This window comes from Osmerus eperlanus, chromosome 9, assembly GCF_963692335.1.
Source record: "Osmerus eperlanus chromosome 9, fOsmEpe2.1, whole genome shotgun sequence".
NCBI lineage: Eukaryota > Metazoa > Chordata > Actinopteri > Osmeriformes > Osmeridae > Osmerus > Osmerus eperlanus.
In genome coordinates, this window is record NC_085026.1 from 4,488,019 (window position 1) to 4,513,890 (window position 25,872).

At 42.3% G+C, this 25,872-nt stretch overlaps 3 protein-coding genes and 3 non-coding genes across 7 annotated transcripts; 4 read left to right on the top strand and 2 right to left on the bottom strand.

Moving 5' to 3' along the window:
• The first annotated feature begins 11 nt into the window (after window positions 1-11).
• Window positions 12-8,323, top strand: lgmn (legumain). Its single transcript, XM_062469561.1, has 14 exons — window positions 12-106; window positions 488-636; window positions 1,011-1,108; window positions 2,090-2,171; window positions 2,422-2,504; window positions 2,629-2,704; window positions 3,096-3,158; window positions 3,264-3,330; window positions 5,601-5,719; window positions 6,070-6,159; window positions 6,346-6,555; window positions 7,060-7,230; window positions 7,683-7,750; window positions 7,839-8,323. Exons 2-14 carry the CDS (start codon window positions 496-498, stop codon window positions 7,879-7,881), a joined length of 1,311 nt encoding a protein of 436 aa, XP_062325545.1. The 5' UTR covers window positions 12-106; window positions 488-495; the 3' UTR covers window positions 7,882-8,323.
• A 617-nt stretch (window positions 8,324-8,940) lies between these two features.
• chp1 (calcineurin-like EF-hand protein 1) lies at window positions 8,941-14,677 on the top strand. Its single transcript, XM_062469559.1, has 7 exons — window positions 8,941-9,421; window positions 9,929-10,001; window positions 10,779-10,859; window positions 11,526-11,653; window positions 11,880-11,941; window positions 12,910-13,032; window positions 13,204-14,677. The coding sequence occupies exons 1-7, from the start codon at window positions 9,355-9,357 to the stop codon at window positions 13,255-13,257; spliced, it is 588 nt and encodes a 195-aa protein (XP_062325543.1). The 5' UTR covers window positions 8,941-9,354; the 3' UTR covers window positions 13,258-14,677.
• Window positions 14,678-18,570: 3,893 nt separating this feature from the next.
• On the bottom strand, window positions 18,571-20,562 carry oip5 (opa interacting protein 5). Of its 2 annotated transcripts, none has more exons than XM_062469847.1 (5): window positions 20,392-20,562; window positions 19,596-19,662; window positions 19,390-19,512; window positions 19,181-19,262; window positions 18,571-19,001 (listed from the first exon to the last, which is right to left on the bottom strand). In XM_062469847.1, exons 1-5 carry the CDS (start codon window positions 20,405-20,407, stop codon window positions 18,915-18,917), a joined length of 375 nt encoding a protein of 124 aa, XP_062325831.1. In that variant the 5' UTR covers window positions 20,408-20,562; the 3' UTR covers window positions 18,571-18,914. The 2 variants fall into 2 exon arrangements, with proteins under 2 accessions (XP_062325831.1, XP_062325830.1); XM_062469846.1 differs by having other exon boundaries at window positions 20,281-20,560.
• Window positions 20,563-21,671: 1,109 nt separating this feature from the next.
• LOC134027231 (U2 spliceosomal RNA) lies at window positions 21,672-21,862 on the bottom strand. Its single transcript, XR_009931437.1, has one exon. It is a non-coding gene; the product is annotated as a U2 spliceosomal RNA (small nuclear RNA).
• Window positions 21,863-23,376: 1,514 nt separating this feature from the next.
• LOC134027242 (U2 spliceosomal RNA) lies at window positions 23,377-23,567 on the top strand. Its single transcript, XR_009931448.1, has one exon. It is a non-coding gene; the product is annotated as a U2 spliceosomal RNA (small nuclear RNA).
• Window positions 23,568-25,439: 1,872 nt separating this feature from the next.
• Window positions 25,440-25,555, top strand: LOC134027247 (U5 spliceosomal RNA). Its single transcript, XR_009931453.1, has one exon. It is a non-coding gene; the product is annotated as a U5 spliceosomal RNA (small nuclear RNA).
• Window positions 25,556-25,872: the final 317 nt, after the last annotated feature.

Genomic DNA, 25,872 nt, shown 5'->3' on the forward strand with positions numbered 1-25,872 from the left:
CCCTCCTGCCAATCTGATTGGCTGTCAAGCAAATCTCAATAAATGTTTACATAAAAGAGCTGGTGGCAAGTTTAGAGACTCATCCCGACAGCAACATAGGATTGAGGTAACTGGTGCTTGAAATTATTAAAACATAACGTATCACAAGTGCTGTTGTGGAGATTGTCAGATTTTTCGGCAGCGCTGTTTTGCAGCGAATGTTTTCCATGGGATTTCTAGGATTTGGGTAACTGGATAGATAGCTAGTCTAGCTATGCTAACTCTTGGTAGCAGTGGCTAGCTAACTGTCCCACAGACTGCCAGCGAAATCATATGACACCGGAATGTTTACAGCCGTGTGTGCTATTTAACAAGGAGTGCTAATACAATTTAGCTGGTTATTATCAGGTCTGAATTGATAATGCTGTAGCTTATGCCAGCGACAAACACGGCTTTGCATGTATGAAGGAACAGTATGGTTTGATGTCCTGATTACATCACTTTTCAGGAGGAAGAATGTTCACGTCTACCGTAGCCTTGCTGGGCCTGAGCCTGGCACTGATGGCCAGTGCCTTTCCAACGCAGGAGCCGGAAAATGGTAAAAACTGGGTGGTGATTGTTGCTGGCTCCAATGGCTGGTACAACTACAGACATCAGGTAAGAATCGATATCTTTAAACGGCAAGTTGGAGCGCAAGCAGTCTAAATTAATCTCACACATTGTCACTATCATATGAGGAATTACAGTATGATAGATTGTTGTTGGTGTCCTGTGTGTTTCCTTCAGCTGCCTGTGCTTAAGAGAGAGACTTTCCATGTTATTGATCTCTTGATAGTAGGGACTATACCTATAAGACTATCATGCAGTGTGTATAAACCAATCTTTAGAGGATGAAAAGATTTACTGTCTGTAGGCCTTTATGAAAATGACACAGCGGTCGATGAAACCACGCGTTCTTGGTATAACTCAGGGCTGACAGACGTGTGGACCGTGTTATAACACTGCCCGACGCTCTGTGCTCTTCCCTTCAGGCAGATGCTTGCCATGCCTACCAGATAGTCCATAAGAATGGAATCCCCGACGAGCAGATCGTGGTGATGATGTACGACGACCTGGCAGAGAATGACGAGTGAGTACGCTTTTGTGTCTTGTGTTTCGTTTTCCTGCTAACTGCTCATCCCCTGAGGGCGTACTCAAGGCGTACTCAAGTTTATGGAGTCTAAGTGTGTTTTTGTTGAATGTACTCTGGTGAAGAGTGTTCTATGTTCCTAGGAGTTATGAGACCAAGAGGGTGTGCTGTGGTTGTTGGCTCAGGTCCTGTGTGTGAGGATGGTTTGACAGCCAGGCCGTAAACAACCTGGGCTCAGAGAGAAGCCACAGGGACAGTTGGTGGAAGTCACAAGGATCTCATTTAAGCAACCCTGTACGGGTGGGAATTCAAATGAATTTCAGTCAAATCTAGACTTTGTAGCGGATTCGAAAGTTTGTCTGAGTTGTTCTGTCTTTATAGTGGGCAATTAAGCACTTTAACACTGACTTGCTATGATACATTTTGATTGTATTGATTCTATGTAGGTCAATAGTCTGTCTTTCCATATGTGATTTATGGTATGGTTTTATTGCTTTCCACCAACAATCTGGGTTAATATTTACCTGTTAATAACATTTAAAAACGGGATAGCATGATGCACATGGCGTCTTGCATGTGGGGGGTCGTGAGATAAGGTCAATAAATATGATCTAAAATAATTTTGATGTAAGCTGCAATACTGTCAGTCTGCTGAGCTGAAAGTATTAGATGGTTGTGGTAGATTCGTCTTAGCGTGACGGTCCACCTAAAAATGAAAGGCATGGTCATAAGATGGTGGTCTGGTCGTTATGAAGGGGTGAGGAAGTGATACTGGTCCATATGCAAGGGAGTCATCATGATCGTGACCAGTCACCTGATCATTGATGCTGTAAAGTAGACTGTGTCTCTAAGGCATGAATGTGGTTATCTTGCTGGATCTATGGTGACGAGCAGAATGGAGAGATTTGTGTCAACATGACTTCTTTGTCAGCCTGTTCCCCTCCTCCAGCAGACGTGGTGATTCTCTTTGTTTGTTTCCAGTAATCCCACAAAGGGGGTGGTGATCAACAGGCCCAACGGGACCGATGTGTACAAGGGAGTCCCCAAGGACTACACAGTGGACGTGAGTTCACCTCAACACCTTTTGAAATCACAGTTATTCAGTTAACAGACAGTCCTAAGTAGGTAGGTACTTTATTGATCCAAAACGAGAAATGGTGGCATTACAGCAGACCAGATGGGAAAAACACGGGGAGAGAACATATACATACAAAACGCATCATAAAACGATAATGTTTCACGTTAATCAGGGCTTTCATGCTGACCTGTTTCTTATTTCGTTTTGTATCCTCATAACCCGTTTCCTCCTTAAGGCTGTGACACCAGAGAACTTCCTGGCCGTTCTGAAAGGAGACTCTGCTAGTGTCAAGGGCGGTTCTGGCAAAGTGCTGAAGAGGCAAGTAACACGTACGGAATAGAAGGGAGATGTGAACAGTGTAACTGTGCAAAAACAATACAGGGCTACTTGGGGTTAAAAAAAACGTGTTCTGATTGACGTGATTTCTATTTCCTTTTGGCAGCGGTCCCAATGATCATGTGTTTGTGTACTTCACTGATCACGGTGCACCTGGTATTCTGGCCTTCCCCGATGATGATGTAAGCACTTTCTTAACTTCCTGTCCAAGTCTGTGTTTGTCCTAGGCCAGGCCATGGCTGGATGACCCAGTTCTGTCATACGGTCCACATTACTGGCCAAGTCGTCTCTTTTCTCCCTCTTAAATCTTGAGTTTTGTCATAAAAAGTGAGATTTCAGCTGAGCTAAGGCGAATCTATGCTCTGCAACTTGTGACTAGTTTTGTGGGGGCGATGTGTCATGTCACAGGCGTCTCCCTGAGGTTGCTCAATACCTTGTCCGATCAGCTGACCTTGTTCACTTACCTTCACAGCATGCACATAAACATTGTTTGGAACAACAATCTAGATTTAGTCTAGTCATTGATCCTATTGATAGGATTTTGGAAAGTTAGATGTGTTTTTCTCTCCACAGCTTCATGTTGATGACCTCATGAGTGCCATTACCTACATGCGGGAGAATAAAATGTACCAAAAGGTGCCAGTTCTCTCTTTTTAAAACATGTCTTAACTGATGTCAGGTGACACTGGTGAAAGTTGAGGGGATGAACAGGTCTGACTTGTTTCTGGTCGTCACGCTCAGATGGTGTTCTACATTGAGGCCTGCGAGTCTGGATCGATGATGGCCAGCCTGCCTGCTGACATAGATGGTGAGTGGCTCTTGAACTTCTGACCCCTGGGGCCTGTTCCATAAAGCCTACTCCAAAAAACTGGGATTAAAGTCCCAACCCTGACTTTTGTCTGGTTTAGCAACAACATGGGCAAAGCCTGACAGGCCCAGGCTAGTTTTGCAGCATAACTTGCCATAGTAACTGAGCTCAACTAAAAGTGGCTTCATGGAACCGAATTAACTGGAAATTAGTCAGACTAACTGACATAAACCTGGTTTATTTGGTAAACTCGCTTCATGTAACAGGCCTTTAGAATCACTCTCCAGGAAAACAAGACATGCAAACAAGTACAATCAATAACGGAGTCACCTCGATGTGAGTGTAGGGGAGGGAAAAGCAGGTGGCTAATCTCTGAGGAGCATACCCTCAATATGATCTAGCCTGCCTAGAACATGATGAGCAAAGGATGTAATGAATAACCTCACTTCCCTGGTCTTGTAGATTCATAGAGCATATTTGGGTGTGCTTTGCCTTCAGCAAGGGCACAACCTTTGTTATCTCACATATATATTATTATTATTCTTTTTATTCTTTTTGCCCCCCTAAAACTCAGTCAATATTTGGCCTACATAGACAACCTATGTGTCAAAAGTTTAGTCTTGGTAGCGATTGAGTTGCTTCTATTGGGATTTACGTTCCGTTGTATGGTTTAAGTGGAAATTAAGTTTTTGTGGCGAAAAGTGAAGCTAACGGTGGCTAACTTGCTAGCCACAGTCAATGACGCTACTTACGTCACTAACGTCACGAAAACTCGCGTGACTACCTCTAGCAGAACATTAGTTTAGCAGCTCGTTAACTTCTGGGAGATAGCTAAGCTAATTGCTTTACTGCAAGGCAGCTGCAGAAACGCCACAAGCAAAGAGGCCAGGGTGATAACTATTTACTAATTTTACTTTGTGATATGACACACAATTGTGACGTGTAATGTACAATATAAGCTGATTTTATTAAGGAAGTACATCTACTTTCGGAAGTATTAGCATCATGACATTAGCCTCTGTTGCCCGGGCAACACATACTACAGTGGTCTATGATGCATCTGTTTTCAATCGTTAAAATAAACATTCCTCACAAATACATTTTCGTTCTAGGATTTATTATGACATTACATTACAAGTAAACGATTTGTGGGTGAAATTATCATTACCTGTGGTTTCAAACCAGTGTTGCTCACTGCAACGCTGTAGCCTACGCGAGACACTACAAAAACATCGACACAGCTGTAGGAAGTCAAACGGCGACAGAACATGTTCGGCACTCCCCTTACTTAAACCAAAAGTCGATGTAACTACTAACCTTAACTTCATTGCCACAGCCTAAACTTTGATCTGTTCATGAAAATGATTAATTTCAGCCTAAACCGTACAACGGAACGTTGAATCCAATTCAACCAACGCAATCGCTACCAAGACGAACGAACACAGCAGTAGCTGTAGTCTAGTACTGTACCGTAGTAGTACAATTTACCGGGGAAGTTTCTCCACACAGGGCTATATCGCACTTGGCGTTGTTACTGACAATGATCGCTACCAGTGAGCTTTTTATGAAAGCGATTTTCCACTAAATAAATGTCAAGCTTATTTACGTTTTTGGGGGCATATTTTCAGTTAGCAGATGGTACTGTTTGAATCACGATTCCATCTTCTACTGCCGGTAACGTCGTAGAATAATTTTCAAAGGGGGTTCTTTATTCATGAATGAATGCAATATGAATAGGCTAAATGCCTGAAAATATCACGAGAAGGGAAAAACTTAAAAGGACTTTTAAGTCATAGAGATTAGGTCAATTTTTTACACCGGTCTACCAAATGTACTCGTTTTGATTCAGCTATGAGGCTGCCTCTTGCAGGGGAAATGAGAAGACATCTATTTCATTCTACACTTCACTCGTATTTTGAGTTGTAAATGAGCAGCAAAAAAAAAAATGCTTTTAAATCTATGTAATCTTTATAATTAATAAGTATGTATTTTTATATAAAATATACAGAAATATCAGTTGTAAAAATGTCATTAAAAAACGGACCCCTGTGCAACCGACGCAAGCAAGCACACCCTACAATTTCCCAAGAAATTGTACCCTCTCTAGTTAACTCAGTATTTCGTTGTTGCCTCTGCGACTGTAACACTGCAATTTCCCACCAGCATCAATTAAAGTGCTGCACACGGTTCTGTTCTGCTGTACTCAGTTTGAATGGACTCTGTTCACGTCTCCTCTGTGCTCTGCTGTCGTCCTCGCTGCTGCTCTACAGTGTACGCGACCACTGCAGCCAACTCCCATGAGTCCTCCTACGCCTGCTACTACGATGAGAAGAGGGAAACCTACCTGGGAGACTGGTACAGCGTCAACTGGATGGAGGACTCCGACCTGGTGAGCTGTCTCACCCCCCCGCTGTCTCACCCTCCGCTGTCTCACCCTCCGCTGTCTCACCCTCCGCTGTCTCACCCCCCCGTTCACACAGCTGTCTCACCCCCCTGCTCAAACCGTTTCAGTCAGGACGCACGTTGAAAATAGCAGCCCCCCCCTTTTTGTATCCCATCATAACCAATCCTGTTGCTATAGCACTAGACTTTCTTTCTCTATGCTTCCTGCCGTGTGAGGTTCACATCGCACAGTTTGAGGACGTGTGTCTTCTTGAATGGCTTTAATCAGTGGTGTACAAGGATGAGAAGATGCGCGTTCTGCCTGGATCATTCATCCGCTGTGTGTCTGTTTCGCAGGAGGACCTGACCAAGGAAACCCTCATGAAGCAGTTTAAGATTGTGAGGAGCCACACCAACACCAGTCACGTCATGCAGTTTGGCAACAAGGTAGGAACGACTGTTAATGAAAAAGAGAATGTATACAGTACTTATGCAGTACAGTATACAGTACTTATAAATACAATATTATTGTACTATAATCTTAACCTAAACTTGAAATGTTTATTTGACCTGTATCTAATAATGGCCTAAATGTTTCCACTTTTTCTCCCAATCTGTGTGTTTCCTGTCCAGACCTTGGCCCACATGAAGGTGATGGCGTTCCAGGGGAACCCCAAGGCTGACTCCAGCCCCGCTCCCGCTATGACCCTGCAGCCTGTGGCTGACCCAGACCTGACCCCCAGCCCTGACGTCCCTCTCGCCATCCTCAAGAGGAAATTCATGTCCACCAATGACATTTATGCTGCCAAGGGATACGCCAAGCAGATTAGCCAACACATCAAGGTAACATGAGAGATGAATTCACTCTCTTCTCTTCCTCCATCTTAATATTAAACATGGATGAGCAGAGCCGAGCTTTAGTGATGCTGGGAGAGTGGTCACAGCAGCAGAACTGTCCAGGAGGTCAGTAGAACTTACAGTATACTAAAAATCGAATGTCCATTAACCTTTTTTAGCACGGTCACCCCAGTGTAAGGAGACAAACAGCTGTTCCAGAATGTGGTTGTGTTTGGGCCGTTGAAGCAAGGTTACAAAATCTACTCAAACATTTGCCGATATCAAACTGATAACCTTTTTATTTACTTTCCAACGTGTGATCGTTGCGTCACCTTCAGGCTTTAGATTGGACAGGTTGTAATCACACGTGTGAGATCGTATTGCTGCTGCGGCCACTCGAGCATCGCACAGATGCGATCGTACATGTTAGCAGCTAGCAGTCCAAACCCGGTCCCGTCCTGTGAAACTGTCCGCACCGCCCTGTGAGCTGGATGTTGGGTTGTGTCCCAGGTGAGGGAGGTGCTGGCTGAGACCATGCGGAGGGTGGTGGAGATGGTGACAGGAGTGCAGGCTCAGGTCCAGAAGGTCCTGGGTGAGCGGATGGAGTTGACCCAGCACCAGTGCTACAAGGCTGCAGTGCACCACTACAAGACTCGCTGCTTCAACTGGCACGCCACGGAGGTACACGCCCAAGATTCTAGATTCAAGATCCCCCCCTCCTAGAGGGACATTCTAAAAGTCACGCTTGACCACACATGTTCTAGAATTATCAGCCTTACCTACTTCCTCAAAAATAGAACGGAGTCCCAGTGATTAAACATAAACCCAACTAACAATACAGGTTTCACAGGGGAAACCACTGGCTTTTTGAATGGGTTTTGGTTCTTATTTACAGTCAATCAAATGCTTTGTTAAAGACAACCACCCACATACATTAGCATATTGTTGACAGCAGTCTGCTTAAAACAGTCATAAAAAGTCCCTGTTGGGAAGAGACATACATACTCCTATATAGAGTTCTGAAACCACTATCACCACTCTGACATGCATGTTTCCAGTGTCTGTTCCTGTTTACGTATATTCTGTCTGAGTTAGTATCTCGTAAACTCTCGTGGTGTTTTCCTGTGTTTCAGTATGAGTACGCCCTCAGACATCTGTTTGCCCTGGTGAACCTGTGTGAGGCGGGCTACCCAGCAGACAGGTAACGACCGGGGCGACCTGCCCACAGTCACTTCAGGAAGCCAGCAGCTGCTCGTGGCTTGACCCCTCTGTTTCCTCCCTACCCGCAGGATCCTGAAAGCCATGGACCATGTGTGTTACTTCAGGAAGTAGGCAGCGCGTCTGCATGTGAACACACTGGAGGTTGTCGTCCGTTCGCTGTGTCTGGTCTATAAGGGGCTGAGATGAGCTTCCCTCTGCACTGATGAGGAATCAAGTTGATGATCACAAAGGGTCTTTTTTTTTCACACTGCGAAACCACTTCCTTTTTTTCTTCAATGCTTTTTTTGCTTTTATTGATCTTTTTAAAAGTCTATTGTTGATGATGATGATGATGATGATGCACTACGTCGCTGTGAGAGTATCTGAGTTGAATGTTCTGTTCTTGATTTTAAGTCAAAACCTAAGAGAATAATGCTGACAGGCAGCTGTGTAATGCTGACAGGCAGCTGTGTCCATGGGCTGTGTAGCCCATTCTCAGATGAGAATTCCCAGAACTTGAAAGATATCATTCCCAGAACTTGAAATGTTGATAAAAGATATTTTCTTCATGTGTGATCTTGTCCTCCTAATATGTTATTCTTGTGGACACAATATGCTCTTGTGTGTGCAACAAAATTAATTGCATAACTTCAATAATACTGTTAGGTTAAAGACTCGTTCAAATGGATGCATACTAACCTACTATGATATTTGTGATACCGTTATAGCTATAGATCATGAAGGCTCTATACCAGCATTGACTGGAATGTACCTGCGGTTACTAGATAAAAGTACATTGCTTTGGATAAAATAATCTGCTAAAGGACTCAAATGAAATGTAAATCAAGTTTATAGTGATGGGTGAAGATTGGAGAAGTCCACTTTTGGGTGGCAGACATAACACGTTACAAAACTGTCCAACACTTCCATCTAGTGGAAATAAAAAGGTAGTCTCACTAATGTTCTGATGTCGACGAATATTTGAAACCCTCAACCTATTTGTGTCTACATGATGTTATAAACTGGGTTGTGGTGAAACAGCTCTCATAGCGTAACGCCTTCCATCCACGAGGCCTATCCCGGCCTTGATCATAAAACTGGGATTTCTATCACATCGATGTATTTCTATGGCGAGCACCGCCCTTTACGAGGTCTGTCCAATATGATACGTCCCCCCCTCTCACAGCATGCGTCATCATATTTCACCTGCCTATCTCGCAAAGCAGGAAGACTACTGTGTGCTATTGACAAACTCTTCAAAATAGATAGAAACGTTCACAGACTATTCTGAAATCGGAAGGAGACATACGGGCCCACAAGCTATCTGGAAGAGCTAGCGCGAGCTAGTTCTATTCCACCCTTAGCCGCGACTAGCTACGCTACATTACAGCAGCCAGAGCAGCTTATCAGTACGGTGGTGTTGGTGGTACTGTAACGTTGTCAGTCGCAGGCGGCTAACCTGCTGGAAATAGATAGGCTAGCTAACGTTAGCCAAGTTAGCTAACTAAGTACTCATAGTACGAATTAGGAAACCCTGTCGAACAATCCGACAGACAACTGTAACAGTTGCTAGACTGGTTAGGGCTTTTTTCGTAGCCGTTCACCATGGGTTCCCGAGCCTCGACGTTACTCAGAGAAGAGGAGATCGAGGAAATCAAGAAAGAAACCGGTTGTAAGTTGTTTAATTACTTAACAACTAGTTGTGTAGCTATTCACTGTAGAAAGCTAACTAACGCTAAGTTTCATTCTGCGTGTTATCTCTACAGTACTGTTTGGTATGAAGTGCTACAGTACAGTAGTGGTGGCTAACTAGTTTCATTCTGCTTGTTAGCTCTACTGTTGGGTATGATTGAAGTGCTAGTGGTGGCTAGTGTGTGAAGAGACACACATATTAACCATGTGGACTTATCGCTACTGTCTGTGTAGCTATAGATAACTTGTTTATAGCTGAATGATGGCCTTTCTTCAATCACCAGATATCCTGAAAAATTATGAACTTAACCCGTATTGCCGTAGTCCATGTCTATGATAATAAAGGGCATCATTGGCCAGTAAATAGGGAGATTTAATAGCTTAAATGTCAATGACAAAGGTTAGACGATGATTATTTCTTGTTTAGTAAACTTTGGTTACTCATCTTTTGTCTGTATATGTGCACCCCCCACTTCACTTCTCGCAGTTTCTCACAGTCAGATCACCCGACTGTATAGTCGCTTCACCAGCTTGGATAAAGGTGAAAATGGAACGCTCAGGTACGGACCTTGACACCTTTCAGACATCATTAATATATTCCCAACATTAAATCTCGGCTAAACCCTTGCGTACCACATTTAAAACAGACATACAACACCTTCAGAATAAATGGCGTGTTAAATCCGGAGAAAGTAAATGCTTAACGTTATTGTAATTGTCTAAGGTGGTGAGACATTTACTTCAGCTTTGATTAAGATCTTTATCACGTTTGTTCTTTGTGACCAGTTAGCCTACATGACTAATGTGCTCAAAGGAAATGGTCCTTGTTGAACTGTATTTTTAAATAATAAAGGATTTACACATAGCAAGTGCTGTATGTACTTTGTCCTTGCACAAGGCATTATGTTTTGGGATATACAGAAGGAAACTGTCCCTTATACTCAAGGTGACATTTCTTAATCATTCATCAGTTGACACAACACTGTACCCATGTCTCTAGGGCTTAATGTCTCACCCAGCACTGTTCTCACATCTCTATCACAACTCTAAACACATAAATAACACCCTCACACAAGCAAACTCTGTTGTTCTTGGTCTGAGAATGTTTCACACAGGTCATGAATCTGTTTTCACAAAGGTCATGAATCTGTTTTGACAATGGTCAATATAAAGAAAATAAAGACATCATGTAAACATCTGGTGTCTGACAAGTTATCAGAGAAGTTATCTAGTCTAGGATCTGTAGAGAGTCATTCACAATGGGGACTGGGTAGCTTGTAGACATAGTTCAAAGTTCTGATCTCCAGCATTCACTCTCCCCAACTCTTTATCTACAGCCGGGAAGATTTCCAAAGAATCCCTGAACTGGCGATAAACCCTCTTGGAGACAGAATCATCAATGCCTTCTTCCCAGAAGGGTAAGTTCTGTCCTTAACAATTCCTTTTGGTGAACTCTGGGCTGGTACCTATGAATGGCACTTTTTGACAACAACCAAATAGTGTAACGGTGATATGTTACAAGAAGTATTTTTGCTTGTATTTGTCTGTAGGCTGTGTTCTATACGCAGAACACAGTTATAAACTTGTTTTCTTTGAAAGAAAGCTTTAGATATATCATTACCTCCCCAAAAAACTCTGTGTGTAGGCGTCTTAAATTTAGCTGTGGCTTTTAATGGCTTCTGGTTTGTCCGTGCCTCTATGGTTTGGTTTGGAACAGCTTGTGGGGGGATTTCCACCCCAGGAATGAGGGATGTGGTTAACCTTTCTATGGGCAGCAGAAGTAGTCAGAGTTCAGAGGTATATCATTAAGCTACACCTGTACTGTTTGTTTTTCATTGTGTCATCAGCCATTGTGGAGTGAAACCAGTTACTTAGTTCTAGTTTCCACACTTCCACTGAGTGCTATCCAAGTTGAACAATTGTAAATAATCCACACAAAAATGATAGATGAAGATCGAGATGGCTTACTCTGAGTAAAGCCATGGTAAATGAAAAAGACCTTCTTCCTGCCAAATGTTGTCCTTCAGTCTTGTGTGCTCTGAAAGGGTTAGTTAAATGGTTTGCATTTGTTTTTCTGCTTGCAGGGAGGATCAGGTGAACTTCCGTGGATTCATGCGAACACTGGCCCACTTCCGTCCGATCGAGGACAACGAAAAGAACAAGGACCCCACGGCCAGCGAGCCCCTGAACAGCAGGACCAACAAGCTCCTGTGTGAGTCTGGAGGCTGCGACCACAGGGTGTGCCCAGCCCAATCATCAGCTGCTCTCAGACACGGCCTGGGATTCCCTCGGCTGGGTTATAGGAGAGCTCGTATCATACAGAGATCGAAAGATATGGAATGATTATGTCATACAGACATATAATGATAGAGAGGTAGAATGCCTACATCATGAATGTATGATAGAATCCTAATGAAATATTTTTCTGTCCCCTTCAGTTGCATTCCGGTTGTACGACCTGGACAGGGATGATAAGATCTCCCGTGATGAGCTTCTGCAGGTGAGGCTTGGGGCAAGTCCGGTTGGGACAGGGTACCTCTAAAATACTGGGTGCAGATCTACCCCTCTGTAGGTTTACACTCCAACCCAGCTCCTGGAGAGATACCCTCCTATTCGTTTACACTCCGACCCTGCCCCTGAAGAGATACCCTCCTGTCGGTTTACACTCTGACCCTGCTCCTGGAGAGATACCCTCCTTGACACGGTTGGACGCCTCTGTGTTACAACCACATGGATTGTGAAAACCTATTTCACACAGAAACTCAAAATCAAGAACCAAGACACACCCTTATCCTGCCTCTCAGTGGAAAACAGAGCGGGCATTGTGTGTTTTGTCATTCAAGTGCTCATTCATGTGTCGTAATCCGAGTCAGGGATTTGTTGAGACTGAGTTAGACTGACATCTGCAGACTAGACTGGGGGGGGGGACAGGATCGACAGTGAACTCTTCCGTGATTCCGTGTATGTCACGGAAGGCTTCTTTCTGGCTTCCTTCCTCTCTTATGCACACTGTGTTCTCCATGTTCTGCCCTGGCCCTCCTCCCATGAAACACATTCAGTGTCTGTGTCCTGTACTTGCCAGAAGCTGAGGGTTGAATGATTAAGGAGAGCCTGATCTCCTGTTGTGCTCAACACACAGGCAACACAACATTACTGCAGCCCAGCACACAGGCAACACAACATTACTGCAGCCCAGCACACAGGCAACACAACATTACTGCAGCCCAGCACACAGGCAACACAACATTACTGCAGCCCAACATTTCCCATGCCAGGAGCCTATGGCTTTGATTCTCTCTAATCCTACATAGTCGTGCTTATCATCTGAAAGGAAAATTCCAAAAATGATTTCCGGATTGTTTTCCATAAATCACGACTTCTGTAATACTTGCATTCGTAGGATCTTGTGGATTGTCAGTGTTTCTGGGAATGGTCTGAGCCTGTGACAGCAAACGTTGGTTTCCACAGGTCCTCAGGATGATGGTCGGGGTGAACATCTCAGACGAGCAGCTCGGCAGCATCGCTGACAGGACCATCCAGGAGGCGGACCAGAACGGAGACAACTCCATCTCCTTCAACGAGTTCATCAAGGTTCGACTGTTGACCTCCTGCTCAGAACGAGGACGCTAGCTCAACCAGATTTATAGCCGTCTCGCTCGTTGTCTGCCACGTCATACGAAGCCAGGCCTTTTAGCTGCCTGTGTTTACGTTTGTGTCCGTGCTCGTACTGAGGTTAAAACTTGATCTTCTTGGCCTCCTCAGGTGTTGGAGAAGGTGGACGTTGAACAGAAGATGAGCATCAGGTTCCTGCACTAACCTGGAGAGCCTTGCGGAAGGACTCTGGGTGCAGAAACATCATGCCAGCTGGTACAAGACCCATCTCCATTTAAACACTCTCTTACAGGCTGCTGTGGCCCTCCAGACAGCCTCCGCTCTCTGACCAAGCAATAGGTAGATAGCCCTGTCGAGTGTCTCCTTCTGTCTGTCTGCCTTGCACTGCTCTGTCATCAAAGGGAATACTTGCGTGCCTTGTTTTGTCTTGGGTTTTTATCTGCTGTCTTGATGAATATTCCCCAGAAAAGAAATCTTATTTATTTAAGACCATTCAAGGTCAAATCAGAACTAACACTGTTTAGTACCAAGGCTTTGTGTTAAACGCTAACTCTTTACACTAAATTGCTATTTGTTGAGTGTGGTACCATGGTTAAGTTATGGCTTTGCTGTTGTAATGTATAGGTAGGTAAGGCCAAAAGCTCTCCATTGTTGCGCTATATCAACACTATTCACAATTGTTGAGAATATCCTCCCTTTTTGCATATTTATCTGTGTGAATATGGAGTTATTAAAGGTAAAAGTCAGAAATGTAAATTCCAACTCAACAAAAAGAAGCATTGTATTTTATGCCAACAAACATGTCCTCCCCTCACTCGACTCCCAAACATGCCCTCCCTTCACACCACCTCTGTCCGCCTCTTGTCCTTTGAGTTAGGCCTCTTCCTCTCCAATACCATTCTAACGCTGAACTCTGTTTGCTGCCCCCTTCTTGTTTTTCACCCCAAACTGAAGTGCCATGTCCATGACATGTCCATGACATGTCCATGTCATGTCCATCCTTCAACCTAAATGCAGAAGGGGAACCAAAGTTTTGTTTGTGTTTCTTGTGTGTTAACCTAGCTACTGCCAATAGACTGTAATCGCCCATCTCTTGTGCTCTTCTGTTGGACTGCAACTCGATAGCTTTGTCCCTCAGTCATATGACTGCATGGCACAGAGAGGTGCACAGAACAATTAAACCACGATCAGTCTCTTTCCAGGATCAATTTAAAACATTTCATTGTGAATAATAAAGATGCATTATATGTGTTTTTGATTTTCTTTGTTAAATGTTTTTTATTCATTTACTTATCAGGTTAGTTCCAGGTACTGCTACAACAGGCTGTATTGCATTGGAATATATATTTCTGTGTAGGCCTCTATGTATTCAAAAAAGAATTCCACTGAATGACCAGTGGGGTTTTTTGGCTAAGTGATGTGATTGTGAGTTCGTCTTTAAGATGACAGGAGATATAAGATTAGCTTGCATCTGGATGCTGGATATACAACTGTCTTCTCATCAGTTTTAGTAATCGAAAATGTGATTATCAATCCGACATTCAACTGTATAATCATGTGAATTGTCATATGTTATCAAATTAATTGTTGATTTGAATTTAATAAAACTTAAAGTGCCATGCATAAATAACTGTTAATTTAGGTATTTTGAGTCATCAGGACAACCGGTCTGGTTTGAGCCAATTCTATTTCTATCTGCGTCGTCAATTCTGGGCGGGCATTGAGTGTTGAGTGACAAGGCTGTTCAGGGTTGCCAGGTTTAAAACATGTCAAACGAAATTGTTTCAAATAGTTTGTCTGGACGAGTTTACGCGTATCATCGATTTCTTGTGCACCCTACAGCAAAAATGTGAAGGGGGGATCATGGTGGGGAGTCAATATTTTACCGATGAGTCGTGAAAATTGTGGATCTTTAGTAAGGGGTTCCCGCACAACCTGGCATAGGCTACACATGGGTCCTTATAATTATGGCGTGAAAATGGCGTAAACATTTTTGCTTGGGTTGGGGGGACCAGTAATTGGAACATACATTATACGTCCCCCCCTGCCCCTTCGGATCTTGGAGATATTAATTGTAGGTTGTAACTGAAATGCTGAATTATATTTTGAAGGATCATTACTATTTCATTTGTGTATCAGGCGACAAGTCTCTTTGAGGTGGTCTCGGTAGGAACTCTCTTTGTTTACGACTATGACTGTGAGAACGTTCCCAGGCCTCTTGACTGTCCGACTTGAACAAAGATATGTAAATTAAAAGGATAACAACGGTATATTGCAATTATTTCGCCGTTTCCAGCTGATCAAAGCATCATTATGTTCATCGACCCATACCAAGGTCAGTGTCTCCAAGCCATTATGTATATCTGTCATAAATATTTTCCGCATGGTCTTGAATTTTAAATGAGTCGAATTGCTTTGTTGTGCAGGTATGTTATGGGCTGGTTCCAGAAAACGGACAATCCCGACTCCTCGTGGGTCAGGTTCTGGTCTGTAACACTTGATATTAAAGCGATATTGAAGCTTGTGGCCCTCTAGCATGGATATCATCACCGAAGCGTCAGCCTGTCAGTCAGAGTGGGCTGTCCTTATCAACTGCTCTAGAGATCCGCAAAAGACGCAGCCGAGAATGGATCATCTGCTTTGTCTGAGGCTGGTGTTAATGACACCTGTCCAGTTTGGTTCTAGCTCCAAAATAGTGGGAAAAAAAGTTTTCTCCAGTATGAAACAGTAAAACGGATGTCCCCAGCATTAGAAGTCTTAACCTGCCATACTATTATAGTTCACCTGTATGTTTTCTCCAAAGACATACCCCCCCCCCCCCTTAAAGTTATGAATATAGAGTGAGATATGGGTTTCTGGAATTAAGTAGATTTTGTAATGACCCATTTGCTGGTTGCCAAGGTGAGCTTAGTTGCATTCTGTAGCAAACATTGTATGTAGCCCCTCAAGATTGTTAATGGTTGTTGGACGTCTTCAATCAAGGGGGAATTATTGCACTACCTCATTATCATGCAATGTGTGGTTATTTTATCTTCTAAGTAATAAATGTAGCATATCATACAAATTGTAGGCCTGGACCATTTAAAAACAGTACTGTACCGAAAGTCCCCGATTTAAAAAGGAAACTCTTTTCATGGGGGTTTAGAGAGGTGTCCGTACTCCGTACCTTCAAGATGATATGTAACATGGTAGGCTAGTGAAGAAACTGGTGTCAAGAAAAAATGTTTGAAAGTAGTGTACTTGATGCCGTTTGATGGATCTAACCAATAATCTGATGAATCAGCATCAAGTTAAGTTGTGCCCTATACCTACATTCTGAATGACAGTGTGGCCTGTATAGGTTGCAGCCTTTTAGCTCCTCTCATAAAAAAACGGGATTTGTGCAATACTTGATCTTATTACATGTCATGTTGTATATTATAAACAAGTGACAAGTTGTTTGAAAGCAACAAAATCACCAATGTCTTCCATTGAAAACTGTATAGTCTCATATGCATTAGCTTATTTAGCAGGACTGTGGTGCCACCTACTTACCATGCATGCAACAGGTAGTGATGCTTGCTTAATAAAGTAAAAGTGGAATAGATTTTTTTAATCTTGGGGGGGAAAAATAGATAGGCCTCCTTTTTACCAGGATGAACCACCATTTCTCTGAGGCAGAGTTGTTTTGTTGACCTTGGAAACCATTTTAGCCTATATTATATTAAGAGACTATAATGGCCCATGGCAATTCGACATGTAAAAGAGGTAGGCCTATTTTATGTGAGTTGTGATGAACTGATAATTCAACACTTTCAAATTGATAAAAATAATGTAAAAGTCTCAGTCCTGATAATAGTCCTTGATGTAGTCGGAATAGTTCTTGTAATTGCGTCACATGGTACCGACTCGACTTGCTTTAGTAGGCTACCTTTTCTTTTCCCACTGCTGATAGAACCCCGTCAGAGTAGTCAAGGCTAGTCATCAGAGATGCTGCATGAAACTTGACATTCAACTTGACACTTTCGCTGGATTTGTTCACTGATCTTTTTTTTGCTGCCGCTATTATACACAGCCCAGTGTCATAGTCGCTATAGCCTAGTAACTTGGCTATTTAAAAATGTGAGCTGGATGTCCCGTGTAACTATTCACTCTGACAAACCAGTAGTCTGCAGTGTTTCATGTCACCTTTGGGATAGCCTCAGTACAAAGTAGGCTACAGTACAAAGTAGCCTACCAGCCACCCGATGGAAAATCCAAAAAAGCTAGTTGAGCTGGTACCATGCTGTGGAAAAGTGCCGTAGACATTGTAGAAATATATATAGACCTCTTAAATTACTAACCCATAGTTTGGAATGCAGTTTATTATTTTCGAGAGTATTAAAAAAATCAACCATAACATTGTAACTTATTAGTTTAGGGTTAGTAGCAATAACGTAAAGCATGATTTTAGCACCAGGGTATTTAAAGTATTGTGTGTGAGAAGGAGTTTTTGTATAGGGTACTTGCTGCTCCCATCATTATTTTTGTTAACAAGGAAGTGTATTGTGCACTTGGTTCTAGGATGCATTACCAGTAACCCCAGGTAGGATTACAGCAGGACCACAGTATGTTGTTTTGAGTAAAGACAGAGTAACACTGTACTGGCAAATGAAGACAAGTGAATTCACAATATGAATTTGTATTGTTCTGAATCATTGCTGAGATGTGTGTGTGTAGTAAACACGAATTGTTTCATGTCATAATATTTGAAAGCAATACAGATGGCCAATAGGTTTATCAATCTCACCGTATCATTTGATAGCCCGTCCAGGAAATTGTGTTGCCTAATGAACAAATACCGCAACAAATATTTCATTTATCACTTTTCGTCAAGGTTTAACACCATTATTACCATCCTGTTATACATACTATGTTTAACCTTTAGGTTTGTGGGAACCTATATATTTGTGGGTTTATAGGATACAAGAGAGATGCTATAAATGATTGTGGGTTAACCAATTATGCATGACAAAGCTGAATAATTAATTATTTGTATTGCATGCAATAATCCAGTTTTGTAAAAATGTGAAAAGTATTAGAATTATGATACTAAAATGTTTTTGTTTTGGGGGAGGGAATTGTATCATGATCACATAACAAGAAAAAAATGTTTTTGGGCCGCAAACACGTTTGAACAGCTCAGTCTCAAGGTTTTTTATGGTGTAAAAATCAAAACACCCCAAACAGGTCTATTTCTAAACATTGAAATTGACATTACCAGGCCACAACAGGGAAGTGTACTCCAGAAACACTTAAACTGAACCTACATTTACAATTAGCTATGTAAAAACTTAAGACATTGTTATATTGAGAAACTGTGGACAGTTACTGGGGACGGTATTGCATGGCTGTACACTGCTAATCAACTTCACCACAGAATGAGCCGAGTCTAACTATGCACTCCAGAGGGTGGCCCCGAGCATGTTGTTGTGAACCTCCCGTCTGGTTTCGTATTAACAATCTGCATCAGAAATTCAGCAATAAAAAACAGCATGGTGCCAATAAAACGAGTGACCTCATTTATTCAAAGAGTGAAGTGTGTTGTTTCCTGACACAAGGTCCCGGAACATCTAATAGAAATTCAAAGATACATCAGCATGCACACAATCACCAGTTTACATTAATATGCCAGACACACATACAAGCTTACGTTCAGACACAAGACAAACACACATATACCATGCAAGCATACACCTTCTCACATTTACCAGCTTATATACCAGATAGACATAAGGCTGATATTCATACACCATGTTGAACAGACAAAGTGCTAGAGAACCTGTCACCTAAGCAGAACCATGACACAGGAAGCTGGAAGTCATCACCAGCCCGGCAGCCATCTAATCCAGGCTTGCAGTGCTGCTCTCTCTCAGACTGCCATGTAGCAGAGAAATGTGCTTCAGTGCAGCCTCCATTTCTTGTTTCAGCTGGAATATCAGTACAGTGTAGAAGTTTAGTTTAGTGGAGAAAGAACACAGGGAAGCGTTTGTACATGTTATTCATTAAAAACGTATCCAAAGCAACATTTATGGCTGTGAAGGCCAATAAACAGCCTAAAGCCTGTTGATAAGACATTCACAATATGTTGAGGGGCACATTAAATTACCGTAGCTATACTTTTTCCAATGGGCTCTATGTCAAAGTTAAGTGTAGAAGCCTTCACCATTGAACCATCACTGAATTGATAACTGCATAAAAGGATATACAACCATCAAAACACTTTTAAAACACAAAAAAAAAAAAAACATTTAAAACACAAAAATCAACAAACACTCAAGACTAGATTGCAGTGTCTCATCTTAAAGTGGACCTTACCCATTCATGTTATCTTTCCGGATGAGAAAGAGGGAACGCAGACTGGCGAGATGCTGTGGGGCTGAGACAAGGACTACACCCACAGAACAGCCACACCCAGAGCAGCTCAGGGAATTGTAGATGCTATGGAATCATAGACATATAGCAGAGATCCATTCCCAGTTGTACATATCATGGTTAATACTACATGGGTCGTACAAACATACCAGTTTTCCCATTTCTCCTCGAGACTTGACTCTAGCTCCTTCTTGATTATCACATCTAGGGTGACCTCTAAGGAAAGATTAACTGCTTATCAAAATCAGAGTAAGTTAGTTAATAAGAATAACATTTTTTAATAGCCTACAATAGGGTGCATCGGGAACCACCATATATGTTGCTTGATTTGAAATGCTTGATTTGAAATGAAAAAACACCTATATAGTTCATCAATTCAATGTTTTTTGTAATTGTTGTAGTTTATTCGGCCTTTTGCCGAATAAGCAATCTTCCTTCCGATCAAACATACCACCCAGCCTCGTTGGCTGACTGCATAAGAGTTAACCATGTATTCATCTTTTCATTTTCTATAGCTGCGGCCAGCAGCTCTGCAGCTCTCTCTGTTGACCAAATATGACAGCACGGGCGTACGGGTCGTGGTTGCAGAATTCGCACAGTTTCACTGTCCAAAAACCCTTGCGACTTTTAGACTACTTACTACTTGTAAGAATGAACTTAAAATTGAGTGGGAGCCAAACGTGAGTGGTCAAAGAGACACATGTGGCCCCGGAGCCATAGCTTGCCGAGTCCTGCTCAAGACAGCAAACATTTGACGTAAACTGACAACAAATGCTGTAGACGTAAGTTTTGGTTGACAATGAAAGATTTTTGGCACATCAACACACCACTTACTGCTGCATATTAGTGAGTCACAACACTTTGCTTCTCCACAAAGTCCGAGTGAGTCTGCCCACACAGTGTTGCATTGTCCACAGTGGAAAGTCATGACATTCCTGTAAACACCTTCTCTTGGGTCCATTGTGTTCCTCTGAGCTGAAAGCGTTGTCTTCTTGTTTTACGGGGGTTGGCATTCAACTCATTGGTGTAATACCGCCACATTCTGCTCCGGAGTGGATCAGACGATAACATTTAAAATCTAAATCCCATAAAAAAATAATATATATGTGAGAGAACAAAGGTTGTGCTCTCGCCGAAGGCTTGAGCACACCCAATAACATACACAGACACCCTAAACTACATTGGTCCGTGTAGGCTACTGGTAGCCATTGTTTTTTCTATTTTGCAACCCGTGTTGACAAACTCAAAATAATGTTCGCGTTTTCCATTTTCAACATCTTCCGTCCGATCAAACATACCACCCAGCCTCGTTGGCTGACTGCATAAGAGTTAACCATGCATCCATCTTCTCTCTTGCCCTGCCCTTCCCTACTCTACAGGTGTAGTTTGGTGTATATACAGTTCTGTGCAAAAGTTTTAGGCACAAATTGAGTAAAAAGTAAAGCTATAATGCTTTAAGAATTAATGGAAATGTAAAGGCTAAACCCTTTTTTTTGCACTTGCAGTATTGCCGCACAAATACAGAAGAAGAAAAAAGGTCAAATGCATGTACATATGAAAAGACGAAATAATGTACAAAATGTTGTAGGCTTAAGACTTTTGCACAGTAGAGTAAATACAGGGTGTTAGTACTGTAAATGTTCTCCGGTGGTGTCTGTGGTCTGGAGTTTGTGAAATAGTTGTTTGTTGGCCCCTTCCAGTAACGTAAGGGGGTGTCATATTCTGAACTGTGTCTGCTTATGAAAGGCTGACACAACAGCATCACTGCAGAGGTACACATCTCAGCTTGACTCCAGTCAGTGTTTAAAGATCCATGTTTCATTAGCTGTGGTTAAACTGACAGCAGAAACGTTAGTATTTCCGCCAGGTTGACTTGAGGAGCCAGCTCAGTCCGTGTTCTCTTGGCTGTGGTGGAGAGAGCTCGCAGTACCAACACACCAGTCACATGAAATATCCAGTCAAAGCCTGAACAGAAACCCAAATGGAGATGACAGGACCACAGAGCCTTCCTGACAGTGGTTGTACTTCCGTATTCAGGGAAAACCCATTTCAGAAGAGGCATTTCTCTCTATGGCTCTAGGTTTATAGTGCGAGCAAATCAGAGATAGTTTGGCATGACTGCCTTATGTGAAATACGTAGTACTAAGCGTGATCAATACACTAGCATTTCCTAACTCGCCATGGTATGTGAACATATGTTTCAGACAGTTAATTTTCCCCAGGAGGGGAAGTGCACCGTTCCTGGAGGTACTGCAATACCAGGTCGATGCGTGGAGTGGACGGAGCAAGCCCCTATTCCATCTCCCTGTTCCAAAAATCAATTTAATATATGGTCCCCGGGTAGGGGACGTATCAGATATTAAACTGATAAGAACAGATACTACACTTGATCTTAGCCAAAAGGCCGAGAAGCGATACCCGACTGCCCCTCGAGGAACCGGAGTCATTTCCAGGAACGTCATATTAATATAGGGCGTCACGATTGTACTAATTGGGCTAATGAGCTACATAATCCGTAAAAAAACTAAACGGAGTAAAAAAAAAACACATCATTAGCAAAGGAAAATCGCTTTAATCAACGTGTAGTCTTTGAAAACTAACGTGAAAACGTGGTGTAGCTGTCACGTGATACACGTCCCTCCAATTGGAAATGAAAGATACAACTATCGAAAACAATCGCAGTTAGGCTACTCTTCCGAGAAGCAACCGGCCAATAACGTGTACATTATGTATTGGTGAAATATTTCGTATTTTCGTGGTAGCCTATTTGAACACTGTTATGATAGCTCACGGAAGAACAAACAACAGCCATGCGAACAGCGGACTCTGGCTACGACAAAACCCTGCCATCTGCTGGGCATCATATAGAACAGCAGCAAGAGACTGAAGACCGGACCGTCACGCTGTTAAGCATATAACCAACATGGGTGATATGCATTTTGGCCATCAGTTGGGACAGAAGATCAATCTTGTCTGAATCATTTATGCAAAAGTGGAAAAGGATGTGCAGTGTAAAATCACATTAGCCCTACTTTAGTTACCTACAAGTTAACAAGTTGCCTTTGAATTCGACACACACGGTTAGGAGGATAACTAGTGAACTATCATGCAGAGGCGTTGAAGCTGCGCATCATAATCAGCCATTTAAACTGATAACAAGGTCGATGGTAATAAGCAAACGCGTGCTGGTATTGAGTTAATAGCCGGCGAGGTATGGGGTTCCATTTGTTCCCTAAATATTAACATCTGAGAGAGACGACAGTTCATTTCTATTCGACCGTAAAAGGCAACTTGTTAACTTGTAGGTAACTAAAGTAGGGCTAATGTGATTTTACACTGCACATCCTTTTCCACTTTTGCATAAATGATTCAGACAAGATTGATCTTCTGTCCCAACTGATGGCCAAAATGCATATCACCCATGTTGGTTATATGCTTAACAGCGTGACGGTCCGGTCTTCAGTCTCTTGCTGCTGTTCTATATGATGCCCAGCAGATGGCAGGGTTTTGTCGTAGCCAGAGTCCGCTGTTCGCATGGCTGTTGTTTGTTCTTCCGTGAGCTATCATAACAGTGTTCAAATAGGCTACCACGAAAATACGAAATATTTCACCAATACATAATGTACACGTTATTGGCCGGTTGTTTCTCGGAAGAGTAGCCTAACTGCGATTGTTTTCGATAGTTGTATCTTTCATTTCCAATTGGAGGGACGTGTATCACGTGACAGCTACACCACGTTTTCACGTTAGTTTTCAAAGACTACACGTTGATTAAAGCGATTTTCCTTTGCTAATGATGTGTTTTTTTTTTACTCCGTTTAGTTTTTTTACGGATTATGTAGCTCATTAGCCCAATTAGTACAATCGTGACGCCCTATATTAATATGACGTTCCTGGAAATGACTCCGGTTCCTCGAGGGGCAGTCGGGTATCGCTTCTCGGCCTTTTGGCTAAGATCAAGTGTAGTATCTGTTCTTATCAGTTTAATATCTGATACGTCCCCTACCCGGGGACCATATATTAAATTGATTTTTGGAACAGGGAGATGGAATAGGGGCTTGCTCCGTCCACTCCACGCATCGACCTGGTATTGCAGTACCTCCAGGAACGGTGCACTTCCCCTCCTGGGGAAAATTAACTGTCTGAAACATATGTTCACATACCATGGCGAGTTAGGAAATGCTAGTGTATTGATCACGCTTAGTACTACGTATTTCACATAAGGCAGTCATGCCAAACTATCTCTGATTTGCTCGCACTATAAACCTAGAGCCATAGAGAGAAATGCCTCTTCTGAAATGGGTTTTCCCTGAATACGGAAGTACAACCACTGTCAGGAAGGCTCTGTGGTCCTGTCATCTCCATTTGGGTTTCTGTTCAGGCTTTGACTGGATATTTCATGTGACTGGTGTGTTGGTACTGCGAGCTCTCTCCACCACAGCCAAGAGAACACGGACTGAGCTGGCTCCTCAAGTCAACCTGGCGGAAATACTAACGTTTCTGCTGTCAGTTTAACCACAGCTAATGAAACATGGATCTTTAAACACTGACTGGAGTCAAGCTGAGATGTGTACCTCTGCAGTGATGCTGTTGTGTCAGCCTTTCATAAGCAGACACAGTTCAGAATATGACACCCCCTTACGTTACTGGAAGGGGCCAACAAACAACTATTTCACAAACTCCAGACCACAGACACCACCGGAGAACATTTACAGTACTAACACCCTGTATTTACTCTACTGTGCAAAAGTCTTAAGCCTACAACATTTTGTACATTATTTCGTCTTTTCATATGTACATGCATTTGACCTTTTTTCTTCTTCTGTATTTGTGCGGCAATACTGCAAGTGCAAAAAAAAGGGTTTAGCCTTTACATTTCCATTAATTCTTAAAGCATTATAGCTTTACTTTTTACTCAATTTGTGCCTAAAACTTTTGCACAGAACTGTATATACACCAAACTACACCTGTAGAGTAGGGAAGGGCAGGGCAAGAGAGAAGATGGATGCATGGTTAACTCTTATGCAGTCAGCCAACGAGGCTGGGTGGTATGTTTGATCGGACGGAAGATGTTGAAAATGGAAAACGCGAACATTATTTTGAGTTTGTCAACACGGGTTGCAAAATAGAAAAAACAATGGCCACCAGGTACACGGACCTATTTTATCCTCTAGTCTCAAATACTTATCCAAGTCAGCCATACTAACACCCTATCCCTACTTATCCATTATATCCAAAAACATGTAGGCTATCCCTGAAAGCTGATAGTAGGCTACACAGTAGCGTAGGTGTTTGTAACTACTAACTGAACCAGCCTTTCAGATCACTAGATGTCGCCATAACGAAACATTTTCATCGAATAGCCTATGTTGGACAAACGATGAATTATTAGCCTATTTTATATCATGTATGTTGTCTCTGATTATTGTAGTTTGTCGACGTCGCCGCTCTCGATGGTGCCATTTGCTACTGATAACTTAATACATTTGCGCATTTATTGCAGGAGCGTGTTCGTGAAAGGACACGCGTATGGGCGTATGCGGAGCTTTCTGCAGTGCTGAGTAGCCTACATGCAGTGTGAAGATGGCAGTGCACGTTGCAACACATAGCTTACTTTAGGCTTGCGTAGGAAGTAAAATACAAATTTAGAAGGGATGCTTTACATGGCCATCACTTATATGGTTTATTGAATTCAGTGTGTTCTAGTTAATAATGTGTATCCTACCACTAGAAAGTACGCTATTCCTCAAACTATCCAGGAAGTGTTTTAAATATTTCCCATCATTCAATTCGTTTGTGACTGCTCTTGCATATTTAGATAAATTGTTGCGATTGTCGGTGTACATTTACCTTAGTTTTCAAGTAGAATTGCCTACGTTAATTCACAGATTTTGACTTTAAGTTTGAAATGTAAATGTAAATCTGTGTAAAACCGTAACTGAGAATGTCATGTCGTTGAAAGGCATCCCATTTTGAGATTGTAGAAAGGCAGTACACTCTGGTTTCTCTTCAGATCGCATAAATCTTTCGCCTTTTACTAAAGATTTCCGTGGAGAGGGACATTACGAGTATCAACCAATTTTTTGATGCCCTGCTTCACGGCGGGGCTTCCTATATTGTTTAAATTAAGCAAGAAGTAATTCATCGCAGTACTGTGATTCTGGAATTTGGAGATTTTGAGGAATAGATGTAGCGTATTTAAGTACAAATTTTAAGTATTTTATTGTCAGATGCACAAAACAACACAAGTCAGTCTGGGCACTGAAATTCTTAGGACAAGCCAACGTAAAGCAACCGGGCATAACATAACATAGTACAAGTAGCCTACTCAGAATATAAATTACACCAATGATAGCAAAAACAAAATCAATTTCTGAACCTCTTATAATAATGAATACTTGAAGAAAACAACGAATTGAAATTCGA